At 41.3% G+C, this 24,139-nt stretch overlaps 2 protein-coding genes and 1 pseudogene across 2 annotated transcripts; 1 reads left to right on the forward strand and 2 right to left on the reverse strand.

The window, feature by feature from the left end:
• Positions 1-1,492: 1,492 nt before the first annotated feature.
• LOC109263056 (E3 ubiquitin-protein ligase RNF4-like) lies at positions 1,493-5,652 on the reverse strand. Its single transcript, XM_053889103.1, has 2 exons — positions 5,404-5,652; positions 1,493-2,972 (listed from the first exon to the last, which is right to left on the reverse strand). Exon 2 carries the CDS (start codon positions 2,712-2,714, stop codon positions 2,145-2,147), a length of 570 nt encoding a protein of 189 aa, XP_053745078.1. The 5' UTR covers positions 2,715-2,972; positions 5,404-5,652; the 3' UTR covers positions 1,493-2,144.
• Positions 5,653-10,089: 4,437 nt separating this feature from the next.
• On the forward strand, positions 10,090-10,811 carry LOC109262625 (dihydrofolate reductase-like; annotated as a pseudogene).
• Positions 10,812-18,219: 7,408 nt separating this feature from the next.
• Positions 18,220-23,901, reverse strand: B2M (beta-2-microglobulin). Its single transcript, XM_019442269.2, has 4 exons — positions 23,774-23,901; positions 20,542-20,817; positions 19,977-20,004; positions 18,220-18,742 (listed from the first exon to the last, which is right to left on the reverse strand). The coding sequence occupies exons 1-3, from the start codon at positions 23,838-23,840 to the stop codon at positions 19,991-19,993; spliced, it is 357 nt and encodes a 118-aa protein (XP_019297814.1). The 5' UTR covers positions 23,841-23,901; the 3' UTR covers positions 18,220-18,742; positions 19,977-19,990.
• Positions 23,902-24,139: the final 238 nt, after the last annotated feature.

Genomic DNA, 24,139 nt, shown 5'->3' on the forward strand with positions numbered 1-24,139 from the left:
ATCCCTATCATATTTTCCTTGATGATGAGGTAAGCTAGACAATGAAGTAATAAAAGTCGGTTTTCCCAAGCATGAATTTGGTGACAGTAATCAGAACAGTGGTTGTTGGTGGGGGGGTGGGGGAGTGGGGGTTGGAGGGAGGGGTGGGGGGGATTGACTAGAAGGAGATATAAGGGAACTTTCTGGAATGACAGAATTGTTCTGTATTTTAATTGGGATGTTGGTCATTATGAATGTATATATTTGCCCAAACTCATCTAATTATGCACTTAAGATCAATGCATTTTGTTGTCTATAAAATTTATCTTGATTTTTTTTTTGAAAAATTCAGAATCTCCTCTATTTTTTCCTCTGAAAGCAGAGCCAAAAACTCAAATGTCTACATAAGCTTGGCAGGTAAAGGAAATGTGTAGTGGGCTAGGCAGGATAACGATAGGGAGGGTTGAGGGCTGCTGACAAGCTGGAGAGACTCTGCTCTTTATCCTGATCACATGGACAAGATGTATAAAAGCAGAATCTGCATTTAATAGGCACCTCAGATGTTTCAGTCATTAGCCAGTTTTCTGATACACTGTGTGCTAGGTCACAGAGCAATTAATAGTTTCCAAAGTGGGGTACATAAAATGATCTATTGAAATGTAGGAAGATAATATGTAGAGCTTTTTTCAATTTTTTTTTCATTTTCCTGTTCTTTTTCTTCCTCTTTTCACTTTAGAACATACAAAGGAACACACAGAAGGGAATATACCACATTTATCTTGCATATCCTGTGCCACGTCAAGCAACTGAAGCCTGGGGTATGGAACATTTCAGAGAATGCACTGTGTAGACAGACATGACACAGGCATGGGCACTGTTCCATCAGCACGACCGAGCCTCCATGGAGGAGAGCAGCACTGCTACAGCCATAGTAAGTAAGGAACAAACTTTACTGCCCATTTCATTCTGAGGAAAAAGGAGGGAGCACTGTAGAAATCTCATTCTCTCCAGTTCTAAAGTGCAGTCTGAACTGTGAGTGCTATATGATCCTCTGCAAAAGAAAAAAGAACTAGTCTGTGTTTGGCTGGGAGGTAGAGGGTGGGCAGTGGCCCTGGAGCAGCTGGGATGGTGGTGCAGTGATGTGTTTGTTAACAGAGAAGCGTGCCAACTTGTTGATTAGCTGACCAGTGTGGTGGACACAGCCACACCTGTAAAGCCAGGGTGACGGCATCTCCTCTGTGTTCTGGCAGGTCAGAAAGCACAGAACCACAACTCTAGATTCCCATGTGCCTAGGCAACTCCTCCAACTGGCCTCAAAGGCCAGCAGGAGTCTCAGAGGACATGGTGCCTGCCCATGTGCCCACCTCTGCCCTGCTGGGTGGAGAAGTGGTCAGAAAGGACTGACTTCCTTCCACTCCAATGGAATCAGGAAATCCAGAGAAACCCAGAGACAGCACCCTACCTGGTCCATTAATTAAAATAAAGTTTCCATTGCTCTAAATAAGACCTAGTATATGGTTGCTTAAATAAGAATAAGGTTTATTTGTCTCTCAAGTACAAGTCCAAATTTGTATGGTGGCTCTGACCTGCAAAGTTGTCAGTCTCCCAGTCTCTTTCCATCTACTTGCTCCACCATCTCTAGGATGTTGCCCTTGTTTACATGATCCAAAATGCCCATATGTGGTCAATTAAAAAGTGATTACTATGAGAAAAAAAAGAAAAATTGCTTTGAGGACAACCACTAGTCTTCTGGCATATTATGACAACCAAAGTCCAGCCTTAAAGCATGAAACGGAAGGAATCAAAAAGTAGTCTCATACATAGTGTGTGAGAAATTAAAAAGTTTTTTATATACTCCAGAAAATAATTTTTTACATTTTTATTTATTTATTTTGAGAGAGGCAGAGAGAGAGAGAATTCCAAGCAGGCTGTGCACTGTCAGCACAGAGCCCAATGCAGGGCTTGAACTCACAAACTGTGAGATCATGACCTGAACCAAAACCAAGAGCCAGACGCTTAACTGAGCCACCCAGGCATCCCAGAAAACAATTTTTAAAGCAGCCTTTTTAGGTCCAGTGTATAGGATGTCAACAACCTGCAGTTTCTGCATGAGGACATGGAAAAATCCACCCAAGTTTTGTCTGTCCTGAATGATACGGTATACCTCATATGTAAATACGGTGGTACTGATGACAGCTGATTTTTTTCAAACAAACTGGGCAATTTTTACTATATTTAAGGGAAGTGGAGAGGCAGCAACTACAGAAGATGTGGCCACATTCTGTAGAGTAAACATGTCGCCTACTCAGTTCAATATCCGAGTACCCGTCCATACAAATTCGACACCGGATATAACCAGATAGTGTGCAACTTAAAGCTTCTTCTTCCAGGGCATTATGGGAGGTCCTGTTGGTCACATACACATCTCTGTTTCTCCTCAGCTCCTCCTTATCACTGCTCACCACACAGTTGCCAGTTTGCCTTTGGAGTGACCTTTTGTTTCCCCTTGGCCTCCTCCTTTCTTCAGTAATCACAACAGAGTCGTGGCAAGTTAGGTCAATCACTGCAGGTTCTAGGGATTCACAGGTGAGGTCAACTATTTCATCACTTTCCCTGAGATCTATCAGTTCTGTTTCTAAGACCATCTCAGGAGTAGGGCCTCCTTCCCCAGCTGTACAGAATTCTTGGGTTTGTCTGGAATTCACCATGCTACTGCTGCACATTCTTGTATTCATTGTGCTTGTTGGATCCACTCTTCAGAGAAATAAGTGATCTGTGCCAAAGTTTACAGTGAATGGTAAAGTCCCCAGCTGTTGGTCAGTCACTCTCCGACTTACATAAGAATTTAGAGCCCAGATTTTCTGGTGTATTTGAACTCTGATTCTGGTTCCAGTCCTGTCTCCACCTCCACAAGTGCTGTGTTCCCACGTGGGTGGGTGGGTTTGTGAGGCTTCTGGGAGCCACTTTTAAGACAACTCAATCTTAATTTTTAACTAAAAAAAAAAAAAGAGAAATTAAGTTTTGGTAATATCTAAATAAGATTGATAGTAGTGTAAAATGGATAGATATCTAAAGAAAAAAATGTGTTTTCAAAATACTTTAGTAGTTATGCATTTAAACAAGGTTTCAACTTTGTATCTTTCCTTATTCCATGTCCTAATGGGAAGCAGGAGAAGCCCAAGGGGCACTTACATGAAGAGAAGCACAAAAGTGCTGCATACCAAGAAAGGGTCACTATTTCATCCAAGATGCAGTGTCAGAATCTCAAGGAAACACTTATTTTTTACAAAGTAAAAATGGAGACCAATAAGTTCTTTGCACATTTAGGTCTTTCTTTCTTTCTTTCTTTCTTTCTTTCTTTCTTTCTTTCTTTCTTTCTTTTATTTATTTTTTTTTAATGTTCACTTATTTTTGAGAGAGACAGAATGTGAGCAGGGGAGGGGCAGAAAAAGAGGGAGACACAGAATCCGAAGCAGGCTCCAGGCCCTGAGCTGTCAGCACAGAGACTGACATGGGGCTCAAATCCACAAACTGTAAGATCATGACCTGAGCTGAAGTCAGACGCTCAACCGACTGAGCCACCCAGGCGCCCCCTTTCTTTCGGTTTTTAATGTTCATTTATTTTGAGAGTGAGCGAGAAAGAGCATGGAGGAGGGGCAGAGAGGGAGAGAGGGAATCCCAAGCAGGCGCTGCCCCGTCAGCACAGAGCCTGATGTGGGGTTCCATCTCATGAACTCTGAGATCATGACCTGAGCCCAATCCAAGAGTTGGATGCTTAACTGACTGAGCCACCCAGGTACCCTGCACATTTGGGTTTCTAACAGCAAATAAGAAATGAACCAGTTAGTCCATGCAGAGGTTCATCATGCCCAGTGTTCCCTTTCTAACAGAGACAGCGAGAGGAGTTTTCTTGAAGCATTTCATCCCAGATTCTGTTTTAGGGAAGAAGGGATAGAGTTCAAGCATTTGCATAGGGAGACTTGGTTTGAGTCTAGGCTCTGTGACACTGGCCACACAACGTAGACCGTTAAAGTTCTCAAAACCCCAGCATGTAAATCCTTTCTAAAAATTATTTTGTAATTTAAAAGTAATGCATCCTCAGCCATCATTAGGAAAATGCAAATTAAAGCCATAATGAGATACCATTTCACACTCACAAGGATGACTAAGATTTAAAAATAAATAATAAAAAGTGTTGGTGAGGATGTAGAAAAATTGGGATTCTCATATAGTGCTGGTGGGAATGTAAAATGGTGCAGCAGCTTTAGAAAACAGTCTGTCACTTCCTCAAAAGATTAAAAATAGAGTTGCCATATGGCTCAGCAACTCCACTGCTAGGTATATACTCAAGAGAATTGAAAACTTATGTCCAAATAAAAAATTTATACATGAATGTTGATAATATTATTCATAATAGCCCCAAAGTGGAAACAAGCCAAATGCCCATTAACTGATGAGTGGATAAACAAAATGTGGTATATCCATACAATGGAGTATTTATTATTAAGCAATAAAAAAGAATAAGGTACAGATACTTGCTATAATATGGATAATCTTTGAAAACATATTAAGCAGTAGAGCCAATCACAAAAGACCACAAACTGTATGATTCCATTTATATGAAATGTCAAGAATAGGCAAATCTAAAAAGACAAAGATGAGTGGATCGTTAGGCCTGGGGTGTTGAGGAGAAATAGGAAGTGGCTGCTAATGGGTGCAGGGTGTCTTTTGAGCATAATGTTCTAAAATTGAGGTGATGTTTGCACAACTCTGTGAATATACTAAAACCCACCGAATTGTATACTTTAAATTGATGAATTGTCTGGTTTGTGAATAATTTCTCAATAAAGCTTTTACCAAAACAAACACCTAAGCTGCCATAGGAATGTTACACAAAACAATGTGATACAATCCGGATTTAGACACAAGCCCTAGAACCTGGTGGGAAAGTGTGGAACCCGAAAGGAAAATGGAAAGAGGGCACCTTGAGGAAGGCACAGTGCTCAGGTCTCCACCGGAAGCGCCGACCTGCTTACCCAGGCAGTTGTTCTCTTAGACCCCACAGACACCTGCTTTCTGCCAGAATACCACCCTCAAGTGTTTGCCTTTCACAACGGGCCTGCCCACCACCACTGACCCCACCCACGTATCCCATCAATGATTTAGCTATTTTGTCCTGTCCAGCCCAGTCCTGCTGAGTCAGCTCTCCTGGGAGAATAGAACAGGAAGCGTGAGTTCCAGCCGCGCGCCACTTTCCAGCCTCTCGGCTGCTTCCCTGTGGCGTCTGGACTGAGTCTGGGCGAGCCGAACCCGGGTGCCTGGCTACACTGGGCTGGGAAGAAGCACCCAGAGGCCGCAGGGCCAGGGAGAGCCAGTGGATAAGGAGAAGCAGAGGGAGGGGACATCACGGGACGGGGTGCTCACCGTGAACTTGCACCGGCGGGTGGTGGCATTCGGCGGCGAACACACCCAAGGTCACAAGCAAGGGGTCTCTCTGCGCGAGTTATCCACAGGACGGCGGCGGAAAGCACTGGGGTTTTCCCTCCTTTTAAGCTGCTGTTTTAGTTTCTCAACTGCCCAATCAAAACCCGAGCCCATGGTAGCTTGTCACCAGTCTCTAGGTGGAAAGCTGGTGTTCCAGGTTAGAAAAGGGGACTTTCCTGACCTTATCATCTTTCTCCAGGCTCCTGTTTACTGATAAAAAGGAGGCACCGGATTGTTGTTTCCCTTTTATCTCCTCTTATTGTTAGATCAGCAACTTCCCACCCTCTAGAAAAGTGGTTCTCAGTAGAGGCAGTACGCCTCTCTAAAAGTTTTGGAAATTTACAAGGCTGTTTTTAGTGGTCGCTACAGGCATATAGGGGCAGAGGGCAAGGGGCCCCTGGCACCACCACCCCCCTCCCACACGCACACATTGTCTCTATCTATCTCTCAATATATGAAAAATCTGTTTTATAATCTGGGCTTTACAAGCGCATATAAAAATGTGTTTTATTTTTCAATTATTTCTTGGTATATATTGACTATTTACTATGCCAGAACAGTTACTGAACCAAAGTGGGCCCAGTTCTTGCTGAGTTACAGACAGCAACTACACCAAATGGAGTTGCCTCACAAGGTAAACTTTATTTGTACAAACAAGGAGATCATGGGGAATCATTTCCAAAGCTGTGTCTCTCTGAACCAGGGAAAGCAGGCTCCTTTAATTTAAGTGTGGGATAAATATCCAGAAGGGGATTTTAACATTGTAGTGAGGCTGAGGTAACAGCTAGGCCCTTTCTGAATCATCTGGGTAGGCATCTTCCTCAAATGTTTCTTTTTCAGTACTAGCAGTTTGTTAGTTTGTTTCTAAAAGGTAAGATTGACAGCTAGACAGAAGCTTCTAGGAGTTTAGTTCCTATAAGGTAAAATTGACAACTGAACAGAAGTTTCTAGGAGAGATTTTCTGAGTTCAGGGGATTAGGCCAAGACTATATACACTGAATTTTCCAGGAATGCAAACTACCAGACAACTAGAAGGAAGATGTGTTTCAGGTTTTTTGTTTTGTTTTGTTCTTATACTTGGAATTTTACCTAGATATTCTAACCATTTTAGAGGATCACACCACAGCCAGCAATACCATTGTTGCATCCACACGACTCCTGAAACAGAATGCTATGGGCTCCAGTGACAGTCACAACAAAGTTTATTACAATCAGAGGCAAGGCCGACGGATCGGGACCAACACTCTCCATAAGAGTGCGGCCCTGAACAGCCGGGGCACAGAGTTTTTAAAGGCGATCACATCGTTTTATCATTACCTGGGAACAGAACAGAGAAACAGTTCCCAGATGAGTTAGAAACAGTTCCCAGATGAGTTAGAAACAGTTGCCAGGAGTTAGAAACAGTTGCCAAATGAGGTGATTATTTTAGACTTTCTGCCCCTAAGTTGCAACCAGTGGATCTCCTAGACCTTGCCTCTGATGCTCTTTGAGCTTTTGTTTCCTTCATTGGTAAAGCCTGATTTACAAGAGTATGAAGCGTAATTTACAAGAGTAAAGCAAGGCTGTTATCTCTTGACCTTCAGTGTCAGAACAAAGCTGTTATTTTTCAAGCTACTCCTTAGCCCTACACTACAATTTAACCCTTACACCATATCTGAATCTGAGCCATCAGATTCAGTTATAGTGTAACTCTCAGTCTTCCATGTCACAGTTTACAGAGACCCTAGGCCAAGTTACAAGCATCCGGCACCTCCTACAGCAGCCAGTACAGCCAGGATAGAGTATTCAATTACTAAATTGCTTAACCTTCATAATCAAATTACTAAAGGGTAACAGTAAAGAGTTATGAAAAGGAGGTGTTGGATCTGATTGAAGTTAAAACTTCTCGTCTGCAGTGGAGTCCTGGGCCTGTACTCACCTCAGTCTACCAAGCCTTAGCTTGAGTACTGACTCCCCACCATAGAAATATAGCAAATAAGGTTCCAGTATATTCAAGTGACCTGCTTACTGTGCTAACACGTTAGTGGCAGAACCCTTCATTTTACAGGTAAGAAAATTGAGGCCAGGAAAAATTAAGAGATTTGAAAGAGGGTGAACTGTGACAGAGGCAGGGCTAGAAGCTCCTGAGAATTCAGTTTGTAAATTCTCCAAGCAAGATCATTCCCAGAAATCCTGAGAGTGCCAGAAGAGAGCAAGTTTCCCTTTGTGGGGCACTGTCCAGAATGAGTGAAGACGTTTACCTAAAACCCTTCGTGGAAAGGAGTAGAGGCATACTTTCTTTTTTTCACCAGCTCAGAGCCAAAAAGTTTTCCCTTTTATCTCTTTGCTATGGTTTTAGGTAATTTTACTTGCTCTTGTAAGCTATGAAAATAACCACTGCAAGTAAAAGCAATCGCCTGAAGCTTTACATTTTACAGAGTTCTTACCACTCTTTCCTGAGAACAACCCTTGAACAGTGTCTGGTATGGGGTAAATACTCCATATTTATTGAATGAATGATCGATCTAATAAGTGAATAAACTTTATGATATAAGAATAATTATCTCATTTGTATGGATTTGGTGACAAAGAATCAAGCTGGGGGGCGGGGGGGGGGGGGGCACCTGGGTGACTCACTCGGTTAAGATTCCAAGCCTTGATTTCAGCTCAGGTCATGATCTTATGGTTCCTGAGATCAAATTCCACATTTGACTGACTCCAGGCAGACAGCCAGAGCCTGCTTGGGAATCTCTCTCTCTCCCTCTCTCTTTGTCACTCCCTGCTCACATGTGTGCTCACTTTCTCTCTCCCTCTCTCTCAAACAAACAAACAAACAAACAACTTAAAAAAAGAGTCAAGCCAGTAATAATGATTTCTCCAATTTCTTTTGTGGAATTAGGATTCAAACTCAGGTCTGATTTCAATGGCATTCACACTTTTTTTTTTTTTTTTTTTTTTTTTTTTTTTAGAGAGAGAGCATGAGCCAGGAAGAGGGAGAGAGGGAGGGAGGGAGGGAGAGAGAAAATCTTAAGCAGACTCCTTGCTCACCCTGGAGCCTGATAAAAAGGCTGATCCCAAGACCCCGGGATCATGACCTGAGCTGAAATCAAGAATTGGACGCTCAACCAACTGAGCCACCTAGGCACCCCGAAACTTTGAACTTTGCAAAAAATATTTATTTTCGGGAAAGCACATGGTGGGGAGGGGCAGAGCGATGGGGGCAGAGGATCTGAAGTGGGCTCTGCTGTGACAGGCTGACAGCAGTGAGCCCAAAGGGGGCTCAATGTCATGAACCATGAGATCATGACCTGAGCGAAAGTTGGACACTCAACCAAGCCACCCAGGTGCCCCAAAGCTTTGAACTTTTAATGAAAGTTTCGGACTGCATGCCTTATAGGCCCTGTAGAGAAACCTAACAGGAAACACGCAGTAGCAGACTGATGCCTCACCCAGACTCAATGAGTCCATACCCAGCTTTTTCATATTTTGCTGCTGACAGCTAGCACCTGCACGTTATCCCAGCCCTGCAGATTACCCTCAGGCACTGGAGTGAGCTGGAAGTACCTGGGAGTTTAATGTTTCATCCAACTACACACTCTATAGCTTATAGCCAGAGACAGGCTCCTGTGAGGTACCAAAGCCCAGCTCCTTTGCTTCAAGACAGAACTAACTTTGAGGGGTATTCTTTTGTTCTAGAGCTCCCATGGGACCAGGCTGAGTGTGGGATTTCTGAAATCACCCCTTCACTTGGCTTCTTCCCGTTCCCTATTCTTCATCCTCCCTTCCCCCCTGCCCCACTCCTTTTTTGCTTATTGGTTTCTCCTGGAAGCCCTTTCTTTATAAGTCATAGCATCCAAATTCTGGATTCAGGGCATACTTCTGCAAGAACTCAACCCAACATGCTCACTGACTCTGCAGATGATGAAAATGGCATGCACACTTTCAGACAGTAAGGATACCTAGAAAACCCTTTCAGATAGCACTATAGCATTGTGTAGCAGCAAGAGTCCTCTGTTTTTTTCTACGTGAAAACAATAAAAAGAGGAAGTGGCCCATGGGGGTGGGGAAATCTCACATTACTGCGGCCTTCAGTCAGGCCTGTGCTATAAAGATAGAAATATCTCCTTCCTTTCATAGACTTTTAAATCATCTGTGTTTTAGAGGACCAAAGAGAACAAATAATTCTGAATCCAACTAATGAGAGAAAATGTATGAAATTTAGTGCATAGTAAGTGCTTGATACATGATTAAACATTTTTTTAATTCTATTTACCAGGGTTGTTTTTTTATTTTTTTTATCAGTCCTTCTTATAGCTTTCCAAAGCATCAAGATTGTTTTTAATGCATGAAACTTCCAATCAAAATATTCACAGATACTTTATTTCTCTTAAAATATCTAGGATCCAAATTGGTTACCCTTTGATTTTTTTCCAAAAGCCTAGAGTCCAAGGAGACAATTTTGTGCCAAGCTTGACAAAGGGTGGGGAATCCCAGGATGGTGAGCCAGCTCAGAGGTGTTTACAGTGCTGTCATGGTTCTTCCCCTAAACTGCATTGTCGCGGTGTCCCAGAACATGGGCATCTGCAAGAACGGGGGCGTGCTGTAGCCCCCGCTCAGGAATGAATTCAAGTACACTATTTCCAAAGAATGACCACATCTTCCTCATAGAACGTAAGCAAAATTTAGTGATTATGGGTAGGAAGACATGGTTCTCTATTCCCAAGAAGAATCAGCCTTTAAAGGAAAAGAATTAATTTAGTTCTCAGTTGAGACCTTAAAGAACCTCCCCAAGAAGCTCATTTTTCTTGCCAAAAGTCTGGATGATGCCTTAAAAGTTATTGAGTAATTGGAATTAGCAAATAAAGTGGACATGGTTTGGATAGTGGGAGGCAGTTCTGTTTATAAGGAAACCACGAAGAAACCAGGCCACCTTAGACTATTTGTGACAAGGATTATGCAGGAATTTGAAAGTGACATACTTTTTCCAGACTTTGATTTGGAGAGATATAAACTTCCCCTAGTATACCCAGGTATTCTTTCTGATGTCCAGGAGGAGAAAGGCATTGAGTACAAATTTGAAGTATATGCAAAGAATGATTAATGTGGAGGTGTTTTCTAATGTATTTCAAGTTGTTCCCCCTCCCCTCCAAACAATTACATGTTTTCATATTAGAAAAAAAAGACTTTTGTTGACTTTAGGTCAATGGATAATTATTTCTAAGCAATGAATTTTTATTAATTAATCTTAATTAGACTATAGTTAAGATCAGTCTTAACTAGACCATATCAGATACGATTTGTGAAGCATTTCTTGCTATAACTGTAGGATGCCCATCAAGGTCCAGCACCCTGCCTAAGGTAGCATATCTACCAAGAGCCAAACTGAGAAAGTCTCCTAACAGCATGAGTTTAAAGCAGGACCTAAAGAGAGGACTGGAGAGATTTGTCCAAAGGTCAGAAATGAATTATAAACAGAAGAGCAAGAACTCAGATATTAAAAGACAATTAGATCAAAATAGGGACTATGAATTCTCGATGCATATCACAATTCTGAAAAAAGTTCTGTTCACTCAGAAAGGGAACCAGCAAGTTGAGAACTCCAGTATATTCTATAGGGATAGTAAAGAGGCCAGTAGGACACTACCTTTTTGAAGGTTAAAAGAGAAGGTCTGAGACCTCTAAAATCTGTTTCTGATCTACAGTGAGATTCCATGGGATATTATGATGCTAGAAGACTAGACTGTTCTTTATCAAAAAGTAAACCTAATAACAAGCATTTAGCTAAAATTAGAAAAAAGGTAATGAATTGAAAGTGGATAATGCTAGAAACCAAAATTATGAAGTTGGAAACTAAACTTCAATGAATTAGAAAATGAAAATTAAAAAACAAAAACAAAAAACAAAAAACCTAGAAGCCAAGAGTCCAAGGAGAGATAACGCAAATTTTTGCCCCTAAAACCTTAATGGCTATATCACAGACAAAATATTTATTTTATTAAGGAAAGACCTTGAATTTTTCCTCAAGAGCTTAGGGTATAAGAAATAAAGTAAAAAGCAATAGCCCAAAGATATTGGGAGAGTGACAGAAGACAAAAACTAGCAAAGACAACATTTACCAGTTCCTATATTGTTTCCATTTATGCCATGTTTTCATTAGGGATAGTGAGAAAAAAATGAGATATAACATGTAAATAAAAATGAGATATAACATATAAATTTCTTAAAATAAACATCATAATAATAACAATGACCATTTCCTAATGTTTTATTTCTTTTAACGTTGTCAAAATATAATTTGAAAAACCTGGACATTAAATTAAATAATATTTTTCCAAAGCGATGTTCTTGGGAAGATGTACACCCAGTGCAATGCTGCTTCTCTTTGTCTGTTTGTTTGTTTTTAAATTCCAGTGTAATTAACACACAATGTTATATTAGTTTCAGGTGTACAGTATAGTGATTTGACAATTCTATACATTACTCAGTGCTCATCACAATACATGTAGTCTTAATTCCCTTCACCTATTTTACCCACCTCCCCACCCACCAGTTTGTTCTCTCTAGTTAAGTGTCTTTTTTGTTTGTCTTATTTTTCTTTGTTCATTTGTTTTGTTTCTTAAATTCTACATGAGTGAAATCATATGGTATTCGTCTTTCTCTGACTTCTTTTACTTAGCTTTATACCCTTTAGATCCATCTATGTTGTTGCAGATGGCAAGATTTCATTCTATTTTATGGCTAAGTAATATTATATTATATATATACCACATCTTCTTTATCCATTCATATTATGAATATGTGGTCTGCTTCCATAATTTGGCTATTGTAAATCAACATAGGGACACATGTATCTCTCCAAATTAGTGTTTTTATATTCTTTCGGAAAATACCCAGTACTGGAATTACTGGATTATACAATAATTCTGTTTTTAACTTTTTGAAGAACTTCCATACTGTTTTCCATAGTGGCTGCACCAGCTTGTATTCCCACCAACAGTACACAAATGTCCCTTTTTCTCCACATCCTGGCCAACAACATTTGTTCTTGCATTTTTGATGTTAGCCATTCTGATAGGTGTGAAGTGATATCTCATTGTGGTTTTGATTTGCATTTCCCTGATGATGAGTGATGTTGAGCATCTTTTCATGTCTTTTGGCCATTGTATATCTTCTTTGAAGAAATGTTTGTTCATGTCTCCTGCCCATTTTTAATTGGATTATTTGTTTTTTTGTGTGTGATGAGTTGTATAAATTCTTTATATATTTTGGATATTAACTCTTTATCGGATATGTCATTTGCAAATATCTTCTCCCATTCAGTAGGCTATCTTTTAGTTTTGTTGGTTGTTTCCATTGCTGTGCAGAAGCTTTTTGTTTTGATGTAGTCCCAAAAGTTTATTTTTGTTTTTGTTTCCCTTGCCTCAGGAGACATATGAAGAAAGATGTTATGGCTGATGTCAGACAAATTACTGCTTATGCTCTCTTTTAGGATTTTTATAGTTTCACATTTAGGTCCTTAATCTGTTTTGAGTTTATTTTTGTGTATGGTGTAAGAAAATGATCCAGTCATTTTCTTTTCATGGGGCTGTCCGGTTTTCCCAACACCATTTGTTGAAGACACTGTCTTTTTCCCATTGCATATTCTTGCTTTCCTTGCCATAGATTAATTGACCATGTAAATGTGGGTTTGTTTCTGGGTTCTGTATTCAGTTCCATTGAAATATATGCCTATTTTTGTGCCAGTACCATACAATTTTGATTACTACAGCTTTGCAGTATACCTTGAAATCTGGGATTGTGATACCTCCAATTTTGTTCTTCTTTCTCAAGATTTCTCTGGCTATTTGGGGTCTTTCGTTGCTCCATACAAATTTTAGGACAATGTGTTCTAGTTCTATGGAAAATGCTTTTGGCATTTTGATAGGAATTATAGTAAATCTGTAGATTGCTTTTGATGGTATGGACATTTCAACAATATTGTTTCTCCCAATCCACCATGAACATGGACTATCTTTCTATTTATTTGTGTCATCTTCAGTTTCAACAATGACTTTTTTTCTTTTAATAAAAATCTCCTGAAAAGCTAACCATGCCACATTGAACAGTCATAAGTGATCATCTCTGAGTGGTGAGACTAACAAGATTTTTTTTTCTTTTCTGCCTGTATAAACATTACTTTTTAAAAACAATGAACTATGCTCAAATAATAAAAGCTGTAAAAATTCGAATCATACAGAAGTATGCAGAATGATATATTTTTTAAAAAGTCTACTTTCAATTGTTCTGGACTTTTGGGAAAGATGGCTAAGTAGGAGGACCCTAAATTCACCTTGTCCCATGGACACAACTATTGATAACACTCACATCAGTGTAAATAACCAAGAAAAATACCTGAAGAGTGGCAAAACAAACTCTACAATGAAATGTACAGAAGCCACAATGAAGAGGGTAGGAAGGGCAGAGATGAGCTGGGGAGCTAAACCCCCAATGTCTGGTTGCTGGAGGGAGAGAGTTGTGGGTGTGTAAGGGGAGAAAAATAGACTATCACACTGGGGAGCCTGCATGAGGAAGAGGAATCCTCATAACATTTGGCTTTGAAAAACAGAGGCGCTAAATTTTGTGAGTTCTTACAACCAGCAGGACTTAAAGCCTAGAACTTTAAAAATCAGCAGCCCTTAGGAGAGCAATAGGAAACTGAGTCTGTGTCCTTAAAGAGATAGCACAACAAATAGCCCATAGAGATAAGGCATAGAAGCAGCCTTATCTGAAGAAAGGCTGAAAACCTTTCAGAAAAACCTCCTGGGGCATATGCGAGGGAGAATTATTTACTAAATCTCTAAGTTTGGTGAAGGACTTCTCCAGGAAGTCCCTCCCCCACCCCCCAGCATAAACACAGGGCCACCTGCGGAAACCAGCACAGCTGTTGGTTTTCGCTACCTAACTGCTTATGCCACACCCTGTGCCCTCCAGCTGGGCCTGCCTCAGTCTTAGAGTTGTAGGTCCCCTCCCCTGGAAGACTGGTGCAAACCTTGCCAACACTGTGTATCCAGACTGTGCACTCTGTGGGACCTTATTCCTGGCAGTGACCGTGGCAGGTCACCTCCCACGGAAGACGCGCGCACCTTATTAAAACTGCTTGTCTCAGCTGGCCCCAGTCTTGGTAGCAGCTGTGCATCTCCTGTGGAAAAGGACGAGTGCGAACAATTTGTGGGCACTGTGGCCCCCACCTACTTGTGCTTTGTGGAGCAGCCCCAACCAGCCCTGGTCTCTGTGGCAGCTGCTTATCCCCTGTGGAAGAGGATTGGCATCACCTTGTTGAAAGTAGTGGGCAGGGCACACAGAAACAGACACAGAGAGTTAGACAAAATGAGACAGATGAATATGTCACAAATGAAAGAACAGGACAAAATTACAGCAAAAGACCTAAACGAAATGGAGATAGGTAATATGCTTGATAGAGAATTTAAAATAATGATCATAAAGATACTCACTAGACTTGAAAAAAGACTGGAGGACAGCATGAGACCCTTAACAAACAGATAAAAAAGAACCAATCAGAGATAAATAACACAATAATTGAAATAAAAAATATACTAGGGTCACCTGGGTGGCTCAGTCGATTAAGTATATGACTCTTGATTTCAGCTCAAGTCATGATCTCAGGGTTTGTGAGTTTGAGCCCCACATGGAGTTCTGTGCTGACATCACAGAGCCTGCTTGGGATTCTGTTTCCCTCTCTCTCTGCCTCTCCCCCACTAACTCTCTGTCTCTCAAAATAAAGAAATAAATAAACATTAAAAAAATTTAAATACACTAGATGGAATAAATAACAGGTTAGAAGAAGCAGAAGAATGAATCACCAATCTGGAGGACAGAGTATTGGGAAGTAATTAAGCTGAGCAAGTGAGAGAAGAAAAATTATGCAAAATTAGAATAGACTCGGGGAACTCAGTGACTCCATCAACTGTAATAACATTCACATTAGGGATCCCAGAGAAGAATAAGAGAGAGAAAAGGGAGAAGAAAATTTATTTGAAGAAATAAGGGCTAAAAACTTTGCAAATTTGCGGCAGGAAACAAATGTAGATCCAGTAGGCACAGAGCTCTCCCAACAAAATCAACCAAGGAGGTCCACAGAAGACACATAGTAATTGAAATGTCACAAAGCAGTGATAAAGAAAGAATCTTAAAAGCAGCAAGAGGAAAGAAAACACATACAATGGAAATGCCAGAAGTCTATCAGCAGATTATTCAACAGAAACTTAGCAGGTCAGAAGTAAGTGGGCATAATATATTTAAAGTGCTGAATGGGAAAAACCCACAGTTCAAGTGTCCACTGATAGATGAATGGATAAAGAGGGGTATATGTACATATACAATGGAATATTATTCAGCCAAAAAAAAAAAAAGGATAAAATCTTACCATTTGTAACAACATGGATGGCTCTAGAAGAGTACAATGCTAAGGTAAATAAGCCAACCAGACAAAGACAAATACCATATGATTTCACTCATATGTTGAACTTAGAAACAAAACAAATAAAGAAAAAAGAGACAAACCAAAAACAGACTCTTAACTACAGAGAGCAAACTCTGGTTACCAGAGGGAAGAAGAGGATGGGTGAGATAGGTGAAGGTTATTAAAAGTACAGTTATCAGGGCACCTGGGTGACTCAGTTGGTTGAGCATCTGACTTCAGCTCAGGTCATGATCTCATGGTTCGTGAGTTTGAGCCCCACGTCAGGCTCTGTGCGGTCAGCTCAGAGCCTGGAGCCTGCTTCAGATTCTGTGTCTCCCTCTCTCTCTCTCTGCTCTTCCCTGCTTGTGCTCTGTCTCTGTCTCTCTCAAAACTAAACATTAAAAAAATTTTTTTTAATAAATAAAAGTAGTTATCTTGTTGAGCCCTGACTTAATATATGGAATTGTTGAATCTCTAAATTGTATACCTGAAATGAATATAACACTGTATGTTAACCACACTGAAATTAAAATTTTTAAAAAATAAAAGTAAAAAGTCTACTTTTATCTTACTCCTGACATTTTAGGGCCTGCCTGTTGTTAAGAGGTTATTGAATACATTTCTGGACCTTTTCCTGTGGGTGTATCTGCTTAAAGAGGTTGAGAAAAAAATTTTAAGGCCATTTAAAAATATATAAAATGGGAGCATCTGGGTCTGATAAGCATCTGCCTTTGGCTCAGGTTATGATCTCATGGTTCATGAGTTCGAGCCCTACATCGGGCTCTCTACTTTCCACACAGAGCCTGCTTCAGATCCTCTGTCTCCCCACCTTCTCTGTCCCTTCCCCGCTCACATGTGTGTGCTTGCTCGCTCTCTGGCTCTCTCTCTCAGAAATACATAAATAACTTAAAAAAAAAATATATATATATATATATATATATATATATATATATAGAGAGAGAGAGAGAGAGAGAGAGAGAGAGAGAGAGAGAGATATCAGAAGTACCACCTCAGCTTGGAACACCTGAGATAGGCAAATGCTGGTGCTCTGAACAAGGGGTGAGCAGGATTTCTGCCATAGCTGCCAAGCTCTGATCACCATTCTTAAGGAATATTACACACAAACCACTAAGCTACAGTCACAGCCTTGTCTCGATGTTCCTTGTAGGTCTTTGGGTCAACAGAGTTGTTCCAGGTTAAAATTGCTGAATTCTGATTCAAATTTCTGTATTCCTTTGGATTCTCTCTTCCAGATGTTTTTCCCTACATGACCTTGATGAATTGCCTTAGTCCATGGCTCCCACCTGAGAGCTTTTTCTCACTGTCACTTGCTTTGGTCATTTAAGGTATGGGATCCTCTTGGGCCTGCAGGTCTAGACCCTGCAGGTCTAGACCCTGCATCATATCATATACTGTCTTTTTCTGGTTTCTTGGGCCCTTCTAAATTTTTCTTAAAGGGAGAATTATAAGAAAATGCAAGAGAACTATTTAATAAAAATTAAAAATTTTAAAAAGTCATTACATGAATTGGAGAGTGATGGTTACACACTGAAAGAATCCAGTGGGGTCCAAAATGTAGTAATCTCTGTCATAAGAGATTGCAGCGGGGAGCCTGGGTGGTTGTCGGTTGAGCGTCTGACTTCAGCTCAGGTCATGATCTCACAGTTTGTGGGTTCGAGCCCTGCGTCGGGCTCTGTGCTGACAGCTCAGATCCTGGAGCCTTCTTCAGATTCTGTGTCTCCCTCTCTCTCTGCCCCTCCCCCACTCACACTCTGTCTCTGTCTCTCAAAAATGAATTAACGTTAAAAAAAAATTAAAAAAAAAAAAGGAACAGAACACTGGCTAAAAGACAGAGGCATGTTTTTTATGCCAGCAGAGCACTGTGTCACCCTAAGTCATTTAATTTGCCTGGGATCCCATTCCTCATCTGTACAATGCAGATCACTGAGGCCCTGTCCACTGTGAGTTAAGCCCTATATAACAGTGGTTTACACTCTTCTCCGAGTGACTCTTGAAGACTGTTTTCCTGTTTTATAATTTTTTTTAATGTTTATTTATTTTTGAGAGAGAGAGCAAGAGACAGAGCATGAGCAGTGGAGGGGCAGAGAGAAAGAGAGGGAGACACAGAATCAGAAGCAGGCTCCAGGCTCTGAGCTGTCAGCACAGAGCCCAACGCGGGGCTCAAACTCACAAACTGAGATCGTGACCCGAGCTGAAGTCGAACACTCAACCAACTGAGCCACCCAAGCGCCCCCTGTTTTCCTGTTTTAAAACAAAGGGGTAACAGAGGGAGTAAAATATAAGAAACTGAACACATCAAGTTTTTACCATTGTTTTAATTAGTAAAACAAAATCAACAGAAGTCAAATTATATGCAACAATGGCTCTAACATGCAAGAAGTCAATAGGAATTTTATATAGGAAATGCCTTATGCACTATAACAGATTACCAATAATTTGACAGTTATCTTTCAAAACATTTCACAATTCCCAGCAGAGTATGCAAACTGGAAGTTAATTCTAAACATGCATAGCTATATTCTTATTGAGTTTTGTGTGAAGAGACTGGAGAGTTCAGATCTGGCAAAGAAACTAATGGTGAACATGAGGATTCTTTCCTCCCCACCCCACCTCTAAGCTTCCAGCCCTGAAACGTACATCTATATGCCTAGACAGGTCAAATATGCCAGACAGTGCCCATTAGAGAATTATCAAGTAGATTATACTTGTATTATCATCAATATAACTTTATGATTTGTATCATGGAACATAAAAGGCTAACAGCATTAAAAAGAATGCAGGATTTGGGAATAGTCCAATTTAAATGCACCATCTTCAAACCTGAAAAAAAAAGAAAAAAGGCTTGTTAGCAAATGCATTTATTTTATTTTATTTGGATTACAGATCACATCAACACACTTGTCTAACTTCTGCTGTGTAAATCACTGTTTGTAAAAGAAATAGCTGCAGACAATTATCCAAACCCATTACCAAGAGCATATCCCATGAATTTATCCCATTGGTTTTCCTATAACCTTAGAGGAAAGAATGCTGGTTTTAGAGGTAGGGTCCTGGCTCTCCCATTTAGTAACTGTGTGACTCTGGGCAGGTCACCCAAACTCTCTGATGCTCTCTCAAATCGATTTCCCTGTGCTAGAACATAATGGGAAATTTGAATAGGTTTTCGCTATGATGGTACCCTATGAAGTAGAATTTCACTGAAAAGCTGTATTTTCTATCTCTGTATTCCAACCAACAATGCAGAGAAGTCCAATTCCTCCCTCTCTCACGCTGCTAGAAGTTTCTGTAGATATATTATAGTATCTTTAAATTGCATCATAACAATGTTTCCATTTCTTGTATTTAAAAAAAATTTTTTTTTGAGGGAGAGAGAGCAAGAGACAGAGAGTGAGCAGAGAGGGGCAGAGAGAAAGACAGGGAGACAAAGAATCTGAAGCAGGCTCCAGCCTCTGAGCTGTCAGCACAGAGCCTGATGCAGGGCTCAAACCCATGAACTGTGAGGTCATGACCTGAGCCAAAGTCGGACACTTAACCAACCGAGCCACCCAGGCGCCCCTCCATTTCTCTCCTCTATTGGACTGGAGCCTCTAGAAGGCAAACACAGCGCCCACACACTAAGGCTGAACAAGAGACTGAAGGAACAGGATGTCTGCAGAATCATGTCACTCCTCTCTTCGGGCTGAATAACAAAGCAACTGCTATGCAAAGGAAGAGAACAGTTCATTTCTGAAGGCCCAGAGATACACACTGTAGAAGTGGAAGAAGAAAGATCAGACCTTCGCAGGAAATGTAGGTAAACTGGCTGCCCCTATCCTGTTACACCACTCCAACAGCTCCTCTGACTTTGTTTAGAGGGCTAGGGACGCCAGCAGCATTAGACTAGGGCTACATACCTTTCTCATGCCACTCCACAGGAAAAGAAAATGTATTCCGTGTAGGATTATTTGCCTGCTGAAATGCTATCCTGATTAATATATTCCCTATAATGAGGGTTATCCTATTAGAGTTGTCTTTAGTCCCCAGGACAGTGAAACAAGAAAGTATTTTCACCTACCTCCATGATGCTGGTTACTTATCTCGCTCTACAAAAAAGAAAATGGAGAAAGACAGTAAGTTTTACTTTTAAAATACCATATGCTAACAAATGTCTAAAACTGTTACAAATGAGGCTGTTAGAATAGCCTGCTGTCCCTAACCATGAATACTCAGTAGGGCCAACCTTGCCTACTAGGCTCAGATCCCAACCCATCAAGGGAGTACTGGATAAGGAACTAGGATAGCAGGTCTCACAAAGGCCTGTGCCTCCCTGAGACTTTTGATGGTTCTACATATCCATGAGGCTGTCAGCAAAGCCCAAAGAAGCTAGCAGGTAAGAAACATTAGGAGTTTGTGTGCATTTGTGCAATTGCTGGTTACTGCTGCTCCCTGTTTTTGCTACAGGGAAACTACTGTTTTAGGGATCATGCTGTGCAGAGGTCTCTCAAGGTGCCACTAATCAGAGCTTTACAATGTTCCCTGTCAATTGCAGTATGCAGATTTTTTTATATCAAAGCGTCTTTAAGCTGTGCCTATTCTCAGATACAACTGTCAGTAGCTAAGGAAAGAACTTAAAAACTTACCCCACATAACGACCGTGGGCTCACTGAGAGTAGTATGATTCACCTGGCAGCTATACTCATCTTCAACAGTGGGAGTAAATTCGGTGTGGACCAGAAGATAGAAAGTCCAGTCCCTGTTGAAGGACAGATCTGTCTGTTCCGCTTCCATCTTCTTTCCATTCTTCATCAAGGTGATATCAATTTGTGGTGGGTGGAACCCCGAAACGTAGCAGTTCAGAAAATTTGGCTTTCCATTCTCTGCTGGGTGACGGGAGTAAACCTGAACCTTTGGAGGATCTGAGGGACATCAAGGAAAGACAAATGAAAGTTGCACGGTATTTCACTTGGGGCCACCTTGGTCTAAAGCTAGATTGGGCAACAATGTTTAAATCTGATCACTGATTTCTCCCAATTCCATTTCCACTCTGTCTACTTTTCCAAAAAGCTACCCATTTTGAGGGATAAACCATGATTTAGTATCTTTTTCACATACTTTCTCTACTCGTGGCTTTTTGCTTTTTTTCTACAGATCTCTAGTAGTATTGTCTTCTGTCACTGGAGTTTGTGCCAAATCTTTAAGACCTTTATGTGGAGACTCTCAAGAACTTTTGATGGCTTCTCAGCACCCATATAATTCCTCAACACATGTCTCAAGAGTCCTCATGATTTGGCCCCAACCTCCTTTTCAAACTTCATTTCTCATTTCATACACTATCCATAATAGCCACATCAAAAAACTCATGTTACTGTACTTTGTTTCAGCCTATCTTTTTTTTTTTTTTTTTTTTTTTTTTTTACTGTTTATTACTTTCTTTTTTGGTTCATGCTCCTGCCTAGACCCACACCCATCTGACTTCTCAATATGTATTAAGTGTCTAGAATAGTGCCTGGCACATACCAATTGCTCTGTAAGTGGCACATGTTGTTATTAGTATTACCTCAAACAAAACTTAAATGCCTACAGAAGTCAGAAGATACCATAAATGAGTGATATGGGCTCGGTAAGAACATTATGGAAGGGTGAAGACCGTGGCAAATGGGAAAGAACATATTCTCCATTTTGACTAAGTGGAGTAATGTGTATAAAAGTGGGATTTGCATTTTTAATTAGCACCCTCAAGTGATTGCTACAACTAGCCATGTTGGAAATACATTGCTGCTATAGAATATGCTTTTCCAAAATGGGATGCATAACTAGATCTACCCTGGGGATATGGAAAGAAACTATCAAAAACTCTACTTCCATATTTTTCATCCAATGAAGAGAAGTATTACTGCTACTAAGCACACAGACTGACACTAATTCATGTGTATAATTCACTTTTAAATACACACACATGCAGGGTACAAGATCACTAAAAGGCAACTCCTCCATGTCCAGGATGTGATAGGGAGGAGTGCCAGGATATTCTGACCAAATATATCTGTCTACAAACACCCCATCATCAAAGGAAAGATCACCAGCCCCAATAGGAGCTACACTGGGGATCCCAATGAAGCTTTGATTTTTTTTCATTAAGTTAAAGTGAGGACAAATCAGAAAGCATTTTATATTGGAGCTTCTAATAATTAGAACATAATAAATACCACAAGAATCAGAGCACAAGTTCATCAGGCCTAGAATTCTCTCTATGAGGGAGCCAGGCAGGGTTCTGCAAGAACATCACAATAATCTCTTCTGAGAGGAAGAGGAGTATCAGATAAGCCTTGGTTTGTTTCTGGGCTCAGCCACTTACTGGCTCTGTGACTTTGGACAGTTCTTCTGAAGCTTAATTGAAAAATCAACTTATGTGCACACTGAAACAAAACCCACACGGGGACAGAGCAAAAAATAGACCTCCCCCACAACAGCAATCATCATTACCCATTTCTTATGTATCTTCTAGAAGTGATCTATTCATGGCATGTATTACCCTAGAAATTTTCAAAGTAAGATTTTTCTTTTAATGTGAGCTTATTTTTTTAAAGATTTCTATAGTTGCCAGCAAATATCAATAATAGTAACTGTGCTTTACTTTGTAAACAGATTATAAATACCTTTATCTCATGATCAAAAGATCCAGCTTCACAGAGGCTTTTGTGAGGGGAAAATGTGAGAGGGTCTGGTATATTGAAAGGTATATAGACCGTGCTCAGGATCTAGAGTGTCCATGACAGACAACCTGGCCAACCAGGTTGATTATCCTTATCACTGGTTTTACAATCTCCCTGACTTGTAAACCTTTGCTTTTTAAAAACAGAAAGTAGAGGCTTAGTTCTTATTGGAAAGAACCAGGCAAAGAGCCGAAGAGGAAGCCCTCTGTGAAGAAAAGGAAACAAGGCCCGAATGCTCTCCAGCTTGCTAGCAAGAATCTCACACCCGAAGGTGACAAGGAGGTACTGGAAAACCACAGGCAGGAGAGCCAAAGTTGAGCCATTTTCCCCCCAAAAATGTTCTAGTCCCCCTCGACTGTCTGCCATTTCTCCCACGTTGTGTGTTTAAGTTAAACGCTCGGTATCTCCCTTTATCTGTGAGATGCTGATGATAACCATTATATTTACATTCGTAAGCTCATCTCAAAATCAAGTGACATAAAGCACAAAAGGTCCCCGGCACGCTCCTTACCAATAACTAGTAGCTCTTATGATTATTAAAAGCGACATGTAATGGCAACAAGTGAATTAAATGATGTGAAAGCGCTTTGTAACACCTCAAAGCAGTCTACAAATGCCACGTGCGGATCCCTCCCCTGTTTGTTGGGCGGGTGAACCCGCCGGGCGTGCCGGAGAAATCCGCGATCCGAGTGGAGTAGAGTTGCAGGGGACCGAAGTACCTGCGCGGTGCCTCCCGCAAGCCCAGTCGGACGTCTCCACCCATTTACAGCCTGGGATCCCGAGTCCTTAGGACCCGCCTTCCAGCCCTCCCAGGCAGCTGCGCTCGGGAAACTTGAGGTTACGCGGAAGAGAAACCCTCCCCCACCTCGGTCGTTCCGAAGTCTGTCATCACCCCGAAACTTTGTCCTGACCCACCTGGCACGGGCACGCCGAAGGCGTCCCCCGTCCCTCTCTCCCGAAGAAGTAAAAGGATACTTGTGTCCTGGGCTCACACCCCTCCCCACTGCCCGGCCACCCCACCGCTACCCGGCCCGGAGACCAAGCCCGCGGCTAGTCCCCAGGGAGGAGAAGGAGTGGGTGACTTACAGAGTTAAAGCTGAGAGAGCCAAACAGATCGGGGTACAGAAGAGGAAGGGCTAGAACAAGAGGGGACACTCACGCTGGACGGCATCCAGGTGGGACAGATAGAGCAGTCCGAGCAGGACCAAGACCACAAAACGCGCCATTGCTAACAGAGCAGCGCCAGAAGTAGGACTGGCCAGCCCGCCCTGCGCCTCTACTTATATGCCACGCGCGCACAGCCAATCAGAACGCTTACGGCAGGGGCCGTCACTTGTCTCCTAGCGCGCGGTGCCGAGCCAGGTTAGAGAGGGGGACTTCCCCGTTTTCAGTTTCATTTTCCTATAACGTCCCTTGATGCTTAGAAAGGCTTGGGCTGGCCCGAGTAGTTTCGCTGTCTATAAACCCGCGCCCTTCGATTTGGGGTGCACGCCAGAGCTTGTGCGGAGGGCCTCCTATCCTAGAA

The sequence above is a fragment of the Panthera pardus genome, unplaced genomic scaffold (assembly GCF_024362965.1).
Source record: "Panthera pardus isolate Hobbes unplaced genomic scaffold, ASM2436296v1 HiC_scaffold_24, whole genome shotgun sequence".
NCBI classification, from domain to species: domain Eukaryota; kingdom Metazoa; phylum Chordata; class Mammalia; order Carnivora; family Felidae; genus Panthera; species Panthera pardus.

Excerpts from the sequence above, each read along its gene's own strand:
- LOC109263056 (XM_053889103.1), bottom strand. The coding sequence starts at position 2,714 with ATGAATACAAGAATGTGCAGCAGTAGCATGGTGAATTCCAGACAAACC.
- B2M (XM_019442269.2), bottom strand. The coding sequence starts at position 23,840 with ATGGCGCGTTTTGTGGTCTTGGTCCTGCTCGGACTGCTCTATCTGTCC. Across the intron at positions 20,818-23,773 it reads CCACCTGGATGCCGTCCAGC|ATCCTCCAAAGGTTCAGGTT; the intron begins GTGAGTGTCCCC and ends GATGTCCCTCAG.